This window comes from Lepisosteus platostomus, chromosome 9, assembly GCF_059453375.1.
Source record: "Lepisosteus platostomus isolate fLepPlt1 chromosome 9, fLepPlt1.hap1, whole genome shotgun sequence".
NCBI lineage: Eukaryota > Metazoa > Chordata > Actinopteri > Semionotiformes > Lepisosteidae > Lepisosteus > Lepisosteus platostomus.
Genome location: NC_142619.1, coordinates 61,216,786 through 61,229,910, shown reverse-complemented (window position 1 = coordinate 61,229,910; position 13,125 = coordinate 61,216,786). Strand labels below are relative to the sequence as shown.

The window sequence follows — 13,125 nt, the reverse complement described above, 5'->3', positions numbered from 1 at the left end:
TAGTCCCCTCTGTATCAGGGCGCCAATCTGACCCTCCCCAGCTCCACTGCCACACAGCGGCTGGGCACGGAGCCATGGGCTCCAGAGACTTCACGAGAGGAACAGCCTGATGACCTCCTCCCTTTCAATGTGTGTTAGTCAGGCGTGAGATATTCGCAGAGGCAAGGAGAAGCATCATTATTGCCTTTCTTTAAATATTGGTTAGAGAAACTTACAGAGCTGAACTCATGACAGCGACAGGCCCACGGAGTAGCAGCAGCAGCACCTTTCTAAATCAATTAATGAGGAAGGCAGAAATTCTACCCCGTATTTGATGCTTGATTGCAAGTGTCTGCTGCAAGAGTCACATTTTAACTAGCAGGCTGTTAGAAGGAACTACTAAACATTAGAATATGACAAAGGTCATCCTGACTCCTACTGTTTTTTTGGACCCTCATGTGTGTGGCCATCATCCTTCTGCACAGTGTCCCGGCAGCCTGGTCTCAAAAGGACAGCCTGTCAGAGAAGTAGCCCTTTGCTCAGTCACTGTGCTGTAGGGGGTGCCATTCAGCTGGGGTTCCCTTTTCTTGGTCCATAAAGATTCCCATTCGAAAACGTTGCGGCGTGAACCATGGTGTTCTGGCTGAATTCCACTCTGGGCTTGTAATGTCCAGCCCCTTCATTGAATTGACAGAGCAGTTTCTCTCTTCTGCACCTTGTGTGCTGTGCAGTGGGGCTGCTGGAGCAGGTTCGGTACTGCGTGTCACCCCCGCAGTGACAGTCTTCTAGACCAGAGGGGCTCTCAGGTGGAGATGCCCTTCAGTGAGAGGATGAAGCAGATCTCTTCTTATTTATTGTATGAAATGCTTTGCGATCCTTTGGAATGAAAGGAGCAATATAAATGCATGGAATTATTCTTCTGTGATTTTACTGTGAAGGTGGATATTCTTTTATGTCAGTTGTATTTTTTTTTTACTGATTCTTCTTCCGTTTACTGCATTTCAAAGATATGATTTCTGCTGCCAGTGCTGTGCAGTAAATGTTACCTCAAGGGCTTGGCTGAATTAATTCAGTTGCAGAGGATAAACAGCACCAGTTAATGGGGTCAAAAACAACAGTAAAAGTTCGGAAGACTGATTTATATAAACACAGAGTAAATTCTAGTGCACTCGCTATATGAAACAAACTTTGCACGATGACCAAACATGCAGTAATAAATGGAGTCTTAGCAACTGCGTACAGAATCAGTGTGATACCTTCCTGCCTGACGCCTACACACAGACTCGACACTCTCCACAGCTGAGTGTGGCGAGAACTTAAATTAGCTGTAGGTGTGTTCCATGTGTTTATGTAATTGGAACTAATAATTTAAAAATTAGATGCCATCATTTTAATGATCAACAGCCAAAACATTCACAGGCACCCTCCAGTGAATAAAGTCTGTTCTAATGTGTCTCTGGGGCACTTTCCCTTTCTAGATACAAGTAGGCAAATTGTTTAATTCAAAGGAGTTTTTAATTATTAGTCTTAAGTGCAATCATGATAAATTGTAAGTACACTGAGTAGTGAACCATTTAACATTTTTTGAAAACTAAAAAGAGAAAAGAATAAATAATCTGTGACACACACCTGAAGAGGCACCGCAGCCCAGGTGTTATCTTTCTGCTCCTTTCTTTTTGCTTTCCAACCTGGCATTAACTTCTGCTTGCAGCTCACACTCTGTTGCAGCTCCCTGCTCGATAAATAAGATCTACTTACCTAACAAAACTTAATGTTTCCGCACTTAACTGGGTGAAACGCGGTGGGACTGAGGACAAAGATGAAGAGCTCAGACAGGTGGTTATGTTGCAGGAGTGTGTGCACAAGTCTTCATTCTCCCCTTGCTAAATCACTGGAACTAGCAATTAGAACTGAGAATTGCTAAATTTGCAAATCCAAAGTTTGAAAGCCCCTCCAGCACTCTTTCTCACTGAACCCTGCTGTGCTGTGGATTGGACAAGGCTCCAGGGCGGATACAGATCGTTCAATGAAATACACTTCATCATCAGTTTTATTACAAACGGTAGAAAGTTCCAAAACATTGTGTTCAATTTATGGCTTGATACTTAAAAGGATGCATCAATTCCTGGTCCTCTTTTTTCTACGTGCCTGTGGTTACACAAACCTTGAAAAGGACGTTTTGCGAACTCTGGGTTCTGAGCTGGCGCTTGCTGTAGATCCTCTTGATCCAGAGCTGTAAAGGGCTGGATTCAAGCACTGTGGCACCAGGCTGGGCTTGCCTGATGCATGTGAGGTGTCTGAGGTGGACAGTGCTTGACTACTGCTCTGGCACTAGGAGAATGCAGGAGGAAGGCACTGGTTCTGTAAGGTAGCTTAGGTAAGGAAACTTGGTGTAGATTTGAGCCTGGAGAGTGGGGTCATCCACTTACAGTAGCTTGGTGACCTGGACTTTCGCATAGTTGGCACCTCAGATCTTTTGGCACAAGATCAACGGTGACCCTGAAGCCCGTTTCCTTCTCAGCAGAGAGTCAGGAGGATGTGTCTATCAAGACAGTGTCTCTGAATAATTCATTCCTCTGTCAGACTCAGACAGCTCACCCAGGGTCATATATCCGAAATTCGGTATAATTTCCAAGGCTTTACCACTGATGGAGTCAATAATTCAATTTTATATGCCTCTGAAGCACTTGAAGGGGTCATTAAAGCTGTCACAACTAAGAGCACATTAACACTGTGGAAAATGTAAGATGGAGACGTGGTCTCTCCGTGCTTTTTCAGGGGAAGACAAACTGGGATTTAAGGAAATCAAATATTTAAACTTCCAAGAAGTGAAAATGATGAGTAATATCAGTCCTCCCTGTGTAAAGTTAAGATGTGATTTTTAATTTGATACAATTATACTACTTTTACCATGCCTTTAAATTGTAGTTTTAAAAAATCTAGCAAAGAGTGCTTTTGGTTTTGTGCAAAGGAAAAAGTGAAAATTTTCTTTTCCAGTTTTAAAACTGTATATCTACTGTATCTGTAAGGGATAACTTTATACAACGCATGATAAGATCAGATCTTATCTTATCTCTTACCTTTAAACAGCACATGAAACCTGACTCCTGTCATTTCGTAAAACAAGATGTACTGTATGAAACCTTAATTAGCGTACCTCATTTATTAAATACAGTATAATAGTTGGAAAAATAAGTTTAAAAAATCTGAATGTAACCTTTATGAATCTGCTGCTCCTACTGCATGTGCTGCAAGAGCGTGGTAGATTCAGACCAGATGGAGGTCATTGTCTGGACCATATGCCCCAGAATGCAGTGGGGATGAGCTGCTGCCCTCAGTCACCTGACCAGCTGGGAGAGCTTAATTGGATAGATGTTGATTCACAAAATTAGAACGGTGGGATTTCAGGCATATGTGATGTTTGAAAAAGATAACAGATCCTGTGCTAAGCACCCCAAAAGGAGATCATCCACCCACCTGTGAGAGTTTGGTGCCTGCAAAGTTTTTTAAAATAATTTCCTCTCCAATTGAATTTTATGGCTGATTTTCTTATTTTCTTTGATCGTCTTCCTGTGGATGTTTAAGAATGAATCGTGACTTGATTGACGCTGCAAATGTGAAAACCAGGTTCTGCTTGTGCTGGTGGTCTACATCTGCACTTGTGTCCATCTCTTCCTGTGTTCATGCAATGTCCTCAGACAGCTGTCAGCTACAGTATGTTGCTGTCTGGAGATACAGCACTGTATCACTCTGTCAAGCATGCCAGACTCAAAGAGGAGGATGAGGTGATTGCCTTCCTAAACCCCCACCAGCCAACATACATAGTTGTGTTTATTATTACAAATTATTGCTCTTTAGACAGCGTAACGTAAAACAGCACTCCTCACAAGCCCGTCTGGCTGCCTCATTAAAACAATATCGCTGATTCAACAGTTCATTAATGTCTGAATTATGGATGCCACCCATTAGTGCGAAGTGTTTCAGTGAAAGATTTTTTTTTTTCCCTCAAAGCACACTATTTCCCTAATGTGGATCTTTTAAATCTCGGATTTGTCGAGTTATTAACTGCGTCTCTGGTTCGCGGCTGCACAGCGCTCCCATCTCATCATATTACACGGCTTGCGATCCGTGGGGCAGGGTGTTGGCGGAATCGGCCAGGGAGACTGAGGAGAAGGACGTGCGGAGCGGGGCTGGAGCAGTCCTGCGCTCGGTCCTCGGGGAGCTGGGGGTCTGCGTTTCTGTGTGGGCTTGCAGTTCGGAATGTGGAATTCCCGTCAGGAATGTCACCTTTAATGTGTGTTCGTGGAGAGATCACAGGAGACATCGGCAGGCCAAGCTTGAGAACTTTAGAGATTCCCAACACCTACATAGAGAAAAATGAGACCCCTGGGTTGAAAATCGGAGCTCGCTTTTTTATGTGCAGTTTCACTAATATTGGGAGGTTTGAGGTTTTTTTTTCCGAAACAGTCTTTCGTTTCTGAAAATGACTTCAGGGAGGATTTTTTTGTATTTCCCCTGTAATATATATTTAAAAAAAAGATTGAGTTGTTTATCTGGAGGTGTTGCTATTTCAGGATGCGGACTTTCTTGTTGCCAGCCCTCAGACAGAGCACATGTTGGCTGAACTGCGCGTCTCACCTCTGAAACAGACAGATAGCTGAGTATCAAAGCCCACATAACGCAGCAACAGTTGTTGGGCAGTCTTAAAATCACATCCTTCAATTCTTAAAACACCATATTTTGATGGTGTTTGTTTTCAAAATTCAGGAAAAAAATGAAGCAATGAATTTGTCTAAAAGCACACTATCTTCAAAAGACTGGAGGAAAGAGGCTCATTAGGCAAGTTCTGCGGATGAAAGAAAGACCCTGGCCATGTTTTTACACTGTCTAAAAAAGATTGAGGGGAATCTACTGGTCATAGTTTTGACACTAGCAAAATGTAGTGATGTTCTTCTGTCCATAAGAGTAAATCATGTAAATAAAGACAAACCCTAAATCGCACATGTACCTCACTCTCCACTCAGCCTTGTAAAATAGATTAAGTAGATTTTCTCTCTGCAAAGAGTAGTAGAAGCTAGTGGGTGAGAATATGGTGAGAATAGAGCAGTCATGTTGCCAGAAGAAAACCATGAATCACTCCATAACTCACGTCCGGTCTGGATGTGCAGGGCGTACATCCCCGTTGGAGGGAGACCTGCACATGGCTGAAATCCATCGAGACACATTTAGATCGCAGATAGTTTTAATGTCTGAGCTAGAGATTTCTAATGAGGTTCACAGGCCAGCAGTAGTGATAGATGAGTTTCAGCTGAGTGGCCCCTAGAGCCCGTCAGGGCCTCAATCGCTCGTACGCTAAATAGATTCACATGGGGTGAATAAGGTCATTAATCAGTTAATCAGTGAAGAGTGAGCGTCACCCTGTCACATGGGCTTCATTTAGCCTAGGTCCGATCTACAGTATCAAGTATATTGGTAAAGTAGGTTTCCTTTTGGGTTCTGTATATTTCAGAGCTTGACGTACAGTAAATGAATTGATGGAAACCATGTCTCTGTTTCTTCAAAGTTGTTTTCCCCCAGTTATGGTCTGTCCATGTACGCAGGCCTCACGAGCTGCCTTGAGCAGAGACAGCCCTGCTGTAGTCTCCCCACCTTATCTAAGCAGGAACAAAACCAGAGCTGATTTGTGTGACAAATAGATCAGTATGAAAGGGCCAGTTTGACCCCACAGCACCGGCACCAGCTCAGGTGGAATATTATATCAGACAATAGACAGCTCTTCCCCGCAGATTGAACAGCTGCCCTTAACTCCAGCAAAACTATAAGAGCATTTGGAAGCTCAGCGTTCCAGACCCCATCCATTTTCTGACTGCTTTATCCAGTTCAGGGTCATGAGGAGGCCGGCTAAATAACAGATAAAACATACTGTAATGTGTTTTATTTCAGAACGCTCTGTTTTATGAAGCCGATTCCTAATGTGGTGCTTGTGTCTCCACATGCTTTAATTTGTACGAAGGACCTCTTTGTTTGAAGAACTCCTGCATTGAAAGCATCCTGGCTAAGGTTCATCACCTGAACACAAAATTGTACATTTTCTTTCGGTGCTCATTTGAGCCGTCTGCTCTGGACATGATTTTTGATGTATTAGTTTAATGTTTCAATAGCTCCATTTATCAGGGCTTTTGTGTTCGCCACTTATAAAAGGGGCTGGAGGATACAGTAGCCGAATGGACATCCCTGTCCCTGCTCTGTGCTCCTTACTAGTTTTTCCCTGCACATTCTGGCCATGCGTACAGTAGCAATTGTTTGCAGCTGACTTAGAGAGCAGGCATGGCTGTTGTGGATAATTAGCGCAGTGTGAACCATTACAGTATTAAATTATTGAGTGTCAGCGTTCTGGGAGACATTAATCTGTGCTGGCTGTAGGAATTCAGCACTTCAGCTGAAGAACAGCTGTGAGAGTGTGGAACCAGCTCCCAGCCCTGTAGCTGAACAAAATACCCTGTTTCTGTGAAGAAACAGCTGGATGTGATCCTGGGATCAATCAGCTAACTGTAGTAACTCCCAAACAAACTAGAAGGGCCCAGTTGTCTGTTGCTTTTCTTGTCTTCTTATGAGCTCTGAAGCTGCTGTGCTGCAGAGCTCTCTAGGTCCACACGACACAGACCGAACTGTGAGGGTCAGAAAATCAGACAGGCAGCTCTTCAGCTTCAGCGGTGGCCAGCCTACGGCCATTATAATCACAAACAAAACGCGAGAATAAAACATTCTTGTGCAGTTAGTGCGTGTCTCTTTTCCATCTTCCGAAGGACAGTTCTCAGTAACGTGCTGTGCGTGGCACGTGAGCGTTCCCCCCAAACCGCCCAAAAGATGTCGGGACTTTGGATATCGCGCGTCCCGTCCGCGCGGGAGGGGGCGTGTACCTGCTCGGGTTCTCTCTGCGCCGCGAGACCCAGGCTCCGCAGGCCCTGAGCCCTGACCATGTGCTTCCTCCCTGCAGAGGCCTTCGCCGCCCCTGGCCCCCGCCGCGGAGGAGGAGGAGGGCGAGAAGAGCTGCGGGCCGGCCGGCCTGTGGGAGGCGCTGACACCCTGCAACGGCTGCCGAAACCTGGGCTTCCCCGGGCTGTCTCAGGTAGGCGCTGGCTGCTCTCTTCCGGGGCCCTGCACGCTCCAGGTTTTCACCACGCGAACAAGCCTGGCCGGAGTGCTCTGAGCTCTCGGAGGGGAGAGGTGGCTGGCGGAGTGGAGAATATGCAGGCGACACCGGTGCTCAGCCGACTTCCCCTCTGTTCTGTAGCTGTTTTTTTAGCTGCTACAAGGATTAACTTTCCTGAAATGCTAACAAGGTGGTGCCGTTCTGTATTGTGGCTCAATGGTTCTATGAGATCCGAATGGTGAAGTAATTATTGCCTTAAAATGCATTTTGCCTGATAAACTGAGTTTCTATGGCAATTTTTGCATTGTGTTTCTGTGGGTGATGAACAGTGATGTGCCCTCTGGTAATCCTGCAGTACCTATGAGGGAGCTGATTAATAGGAGAGAGAATCCAGTTGGTCCAGATTTATTTGGATTTTTCATCACAGTGGAAGAAACTACCTAATTCAGCAGCAGATTCTCGAGAAAACAAATAAACAAGACCCCTTGATATTCTTCTGTGTAGGCTGCCAGTCGAATGGTGATGAGGGGTACCAGCTCATGATGCGTTGGCACAACTTAATCTCCTTTGTATCAGAGCTGGTTACCATGGGAACGTTGTTAAGGAAACCAGGTCTGATTTTCTTTACAGGCAGCTCTAATATTTTCTACAGTATTACAGCCAGAACAGCTCTGCATTACATCAGTTAACACTGGATGCTGCTCCAGATTAAAAACTTGAGGAAGCTTTAGTGCCTCATTCCTCCCCGTATCAAGGGGTGGGGCTAACAATTTCAGGCCGGGACTATGATACGGAGTTCACACATAAACACACAACTCTAAGTACGCGTCAACCAAGGGGTCAGTAAATCAAAACTGTTTCTGGGACAAACGCCTGTATCGTTTAAATATATCAAAACCAGAAAAAAAAAACTGGCTGCCCCAAATGGAACAGCCTGGAAGAACAATTTTAAAAATGTCAACCAATGATCCCAAATACAGAAACATTATACCAGGGCAGTATTATACCAAAGCTATAAAAGATAACCACCAACCCTTAGACTCCCCTATCAGAGCGCAGGCGCTACTAGACAAACTCCAGGCACTCATAACACAGAAGTCCAAGATGGGGTCAATAACTTGATGCTGGAACACACCAGCTCAGGGCTGCAGTAATCCCTGCTCAACCTCTGGGTGTTTCCCCGAGCTCTGGAATCAGGACGGGTCACCCCCATTTCTAAAGGTGGAGACAGGCTTGATCCTAATACGGTAAACCGTAGCCCTTTGTAAGGGTGGCATGGAGGTGGAGATGATAGTGTGGCTGCCTTGCAGCGCTGGGGACCTGGGTTCTGCTGTATTTGTGTGGAGTTTGCATGTTCTCCCTTTGTTTGTGTGGGGTTGCTCTGGTTTCTTTCCACAGGCCGAAGACATTGCTGGTAGGCTAATTGTCTTCTGGGAAAATTGGCCCTGGTGGGAAGTGTGTGTGTGTGCCTGCTTTGTGACGGACTGATGTCCCATCCAGGGCGTACCCTGCCTTGTGTCCGGTGCTTGCCGGGATAGGCTCTCGCTCCCTGTGACCCTGAATCGGTTGAAGTGGTTGGAACATGGATAGGTGGATATCCCTTTTTAAATCGCCTCTGGCTGATACCAATTCCCAGTTTGAAACAGTAAATTTCTGGTAATTCCAAAATGAGGTGAGCTGCTTTTCAATGAACAGCAGCACAGCTGCTGATAGTTTTGCCTGAAGCAGAGTGTACAGGTGATGCTGATCACTAATCCCAGAGCCCTTTAAATTTGCATTTCAACCCTGCCGTTTATTGATGTGTGCCATGATTGCTCATTAATTTTCTCCAGTCGTTGAATGTGATGTCCGGACAATATTCTTTTCATGTACTGGAAGGGGTGTGCAATAATCACAGTAGTGATATTATGAATAATTCTGGTTAATGCTGATAAAAACAACCTATACTCAGAGGATAGAGAATAAGTTTCAATGTGCAGGGATCTAGTGAACACACAATGACTGCTAATTGCATTTTCAAAGGAGTAATACTTTAAAATAAAGAGCAAAAATGCAGAAAGCAGTACTAGATATACCGCATATACTTACCTCCATGCGTTTTTCCATTACTGTGACATGGCCAGACAAGAATGAGCACTGAGTCGATGTTGAGGAGTGGAGATTCTAGCCAATGTCTAGAACCAGCTTCAGGGTTGCATTTATTGGGCTCAGAGAAGCATTAGTGACAAAGACCGCGTTTTCTCTTGAACTGATGTTACGTCTTCATCTTGAAAAGGGGAGTCTCTCTCTCTCCGACTCTTTGCAAGGTCCCAGTGAAGTATTTTGAGTCAAACTGAGGTGTTTTAATCCTGAACAAACACTGACGTTTTGTAGAAAGCAAAGACTTTGCTGGCACCCAGCTGCTGCAATACAGCTTCACAGAACTCCTGGCATCCGTACTGTGTAGAACATTTCCATGCCAAGAGCAGAAATCTGGAGGCGAGCAGTATTGCTGGAGGTTGTTCTCCACCCCTGGAGCGATGGAGAAGAGGGAAGACAGCAGGAAGGTGGAGATGGACAGCAGCAGGGTTTCAGGGCAGGACTTGGACCTGAAGCTAATATAAAGGCTCCTGGAGTGCACAACCAGTGCGCAATCAGATAACCTAAATAATCGAATATCCTAAATAATAATATGAATAATTCCTTGGAGGGCGTCTAGCTCCTGACCGGAAGGTCCCGGGTTCAATCCCAGGTAGGGGCAAGCCAGGGAGCTTGCTCTGATTCCTTCCAGACGGCTCCTAGGTCCACTCTGCCTGCTTTCCAAATGAGTACTGGGGGTTAATCCTTTTCGGGGGTAATAGGAAAGCTGGAGTGTGATGCTGAACACATCACCTCCATCTCCAGTGTCAGAGTGTTGAGAAAAATTCTGGCCCTTACCCCCCCATTCCCCATGAGCCTTGATGGCCTGCAAAGGGATCTACTGTACCTACCTAATAATAATTGGTTACACTTATATAGCGCTTTTCTGGACACTCCGCTCAAAGTGCTTTACAGGTTATGGGGATCCCCTCCACCACCACCAGTGTGCAGCCCCACCTGGATGATGCGACAGCACCAGTCCACTCCCCACACACCAGCTCTCAGTGGGGAGGAGAGCAGAGTGCACCAGTACACTCCCCACACACCAGCTCTCAGTGGGGAGGAGAGCAGAGTGCACCAGTACACTCCCCACACACCAGCTCTCAGTGGGGAGGAGAGCAGATTGATGGAGCCAAATCATTGGAGCCATCTGAGATCTCAGCTGTCTCCCCACTGGCAGGGTGCTGTCAGGATGAGGTCAGTCCGGCCAGGGCTCTCTTGGCTCTCAGAGATATAGCGCCCCCTACAGTGCAGTTGGTGAGGAGGGCTGGGTATAGGGCTGTGTTGCCCGTGATGGTTAAAAGATGAGTGGCTCGGGGGTTACAGGCATCTGTCCACACTGCCTCACTCTCTTCCCTGTGCAGTTACAGGGGGCAGTGAGAGTAACCAAGAGAGATCAGCATCATTCTGTAACTGCCACAGCTTTGATTTAGCTCACGAGTTCCTCTTTATTGAACGCCTGGGTGATGTTTTAATAGGTCCTGTGTCACAGTGAGGGCATGAGGAACAGGGGTCCTGTGTCAGACTGAGACTGTGCTTCAGGCTGTTCACCTGCTGTATTCTTTCATCACTATTAACAGTTCAAACTGTTAGGGGAAGCAATTCAAAACAGAATGTCAGGAGATGTAGTTAAAAGTGTAGAATTTAAATCAAAGGATGTTATGTTAAAAATATACAAGGCACTAATAAGACCTCACATAATGTAGAATATTGTGTACAGTTTTGGTCTCTTAGCTTAAAAAAATACCGTATTCCTGCTCTGGAATCAGTTCAAAGACACGGCTGACACGTTCTTCGGCTTAAAGGAAGAATATTAGAAAGGAACAAGCTATCCAGACGTTATCGAAGCTGAAGATCCAGAAGAAATGTCCGGATGAAATCCTTGGACCAGTTAGCTACTAGCAAATTAACAACAGAGTTTCGCTTAATGGCCTTCTCTCGTTTGTGAACATTCCTATGGACAGCCCAGCGGGCAAATGTCTCACTTTACTTTATCACCAGAAGTCTTTGGCATTGATGAAGGGCAATATATGACCAGTGGCTTTGCTTAGGCACCTTTCTCTCTCCTTGTCTTTAGCTTACCGTGGCTGTACTGGTACTGACATGATTGCTTATGAAGCTAGCAGGGAGCTCGGGATTTGTAAAAGAGGTTTATTTTTGAGCCTCACTTCCACATTGAAGAAACATTAGGAGCCGCGTCAGTGCGGCTGTCATTCCTGTCATACCCAGCTCTGTCGGAGGTTTTGTCAGCAGCATCCACTGGCAGTGACTGGTGATGCCAGGATCTCCTTCTTCAGAGGCTTTTCCACTTGGGCTTCAAACAAAACTGACATGCAGTCATTGGATTTTTCAGAGGTTCTTTCCTGTTCTTGTTATTTGATTTGTCTTGTCCTTCTGCTGCTGAAAGCAGACTTGCTCACAGCGTAGTACTGATCACTGGCTTGGCCACATCGTCCACAGGTTTTGTCTTCACTTGTGCAGGTGTCTTGACGCCAGCGTACCAGATTTTTCGCTGAATTTCTTACGGTATATACTCAGCATGCTGGGGAGAGAAGTACTGCATGCAAAAAACTCAGATTTACTTCTCTCTTTTTCTAAATAAGTGTGATTTTCATTATGTGTTGACATTTTACACAAAGAACAGGCATCAAATGCATGAAAATGTCTGAAATGTGTTATCTAGTACTCAACTACTTGAAATTAATGACTTCTGCCACAAAAATGTGTTATTTTGGAAAGGGTTGTAGACTTTCTACAGGCAATGTATACGTATTTTTAAGGATTATCTCTATCCTGAAAGCCCCGCTCTGGTGTGAGAAGAGAAAATTTAAAAAATATATATTTTTAATAAACTCTTTAATTTATGAACATTGAAAAACTGCTGTAGGAAAAAAAAAAACATTGTTAGTTTTGTTTGACTAGATTCTGCACAGTTTTCCAAACTCTGCAAGAACTGAGGCTTTTTTCTGTGTGAGTTCTGCTCTGCTGCGACCCGTGCCCGTTTCGCTGCCAGGGTGTGGCGTTGTGAGGGGGGCTGATTCCCCGTCTCCCCCAGATTCGGAGAACACTGTGCCCCAGCCAGGCACGGGCTCCTCCGCTGTCGGGGTGAGATGGCCGTCACTCACAGGAAAACCCCACTTTGGCAGAGAATTCCGCTACACCGAACATCCAGGCCTCCCAGGGTAGGAGCATTAAGCACGATCCAGATTCCTGGCTGGGGTTTCGTCACCTCCAACAGGCTCAGTGCTCACAGTCCCAGTTCGTAGGCTGTGTGAAATCGGCTGTTTGTGTTCTTTGTGATGTCTTCTGTCTCACTGCCTGTTCCACACCTGTGGAGATGCCTTCTAGAGCTGGAAGTGAGGAAATGGGGGAGGATGCCAGCAGAGAAGTTTTCTTAGTGTGATCTTGCCCAGTTTGAAAGCCTTTCCTGTGTCAGGTCTTGGCTGTGCCCATGGGCGATATTGACAGCGCACACTCATCCCCGCAGTCCTCTCAGCCAGCGTCTTCCTTCAGCCTGTGTCATCTGTGTCATCGCAGTCTAAATGGAGCTCCTCAATCTGTTTTGCTTTTCCTATAACTTCCTATTTTATCCTCAGGTCCGGTTGCGTAATCATACTGCTGTCAGCTCCCATATGGAGCTGACTCCACGCCACAACAGAACTTGCCTACACGCGTTATTTTTTTACTAAAAATGCAAAAATGTTTTTCCTCAGCTATTCAAGGAGACAGTATGACTGTAAATCGCTGGCTGACAGGATTACCGGTCTATTTCTGTAACCCAGATGAACTTGAATAAACTGTACGAGACTGCTTTTGCATGAAGAAATACTGTATCATTTGTTTAAGTTCAGCTCTTGCTGTAGACTTGAAGAGTT

The 13,125-nt window shown here is 45.4% G+C and overlaps 1 protein-coding gene across 1 annotated transcript in view; it reads left to right on the top strand.

The window, feature by feature from the left end:
• anks1b (ankyrin repeat and sterile alpha motif domain containing 1B) overlaps window positions 1-13,125 on the top strand; it is a 334,903-nt gene that overhangs the window by 154,201 nt on the left and 167,577 nt on the right. The window contains exon 9 of the mRNA XM_088646015.1: window positions 6,977-7,108. Within this exon, the coding sequence (XP_088502141.1) occupies window positions 6,977-7,108 (132 nt within the window). The remainder of the gene's footprint in view (window positions 1-6,976; window positions 7,109-13,125) is intronic.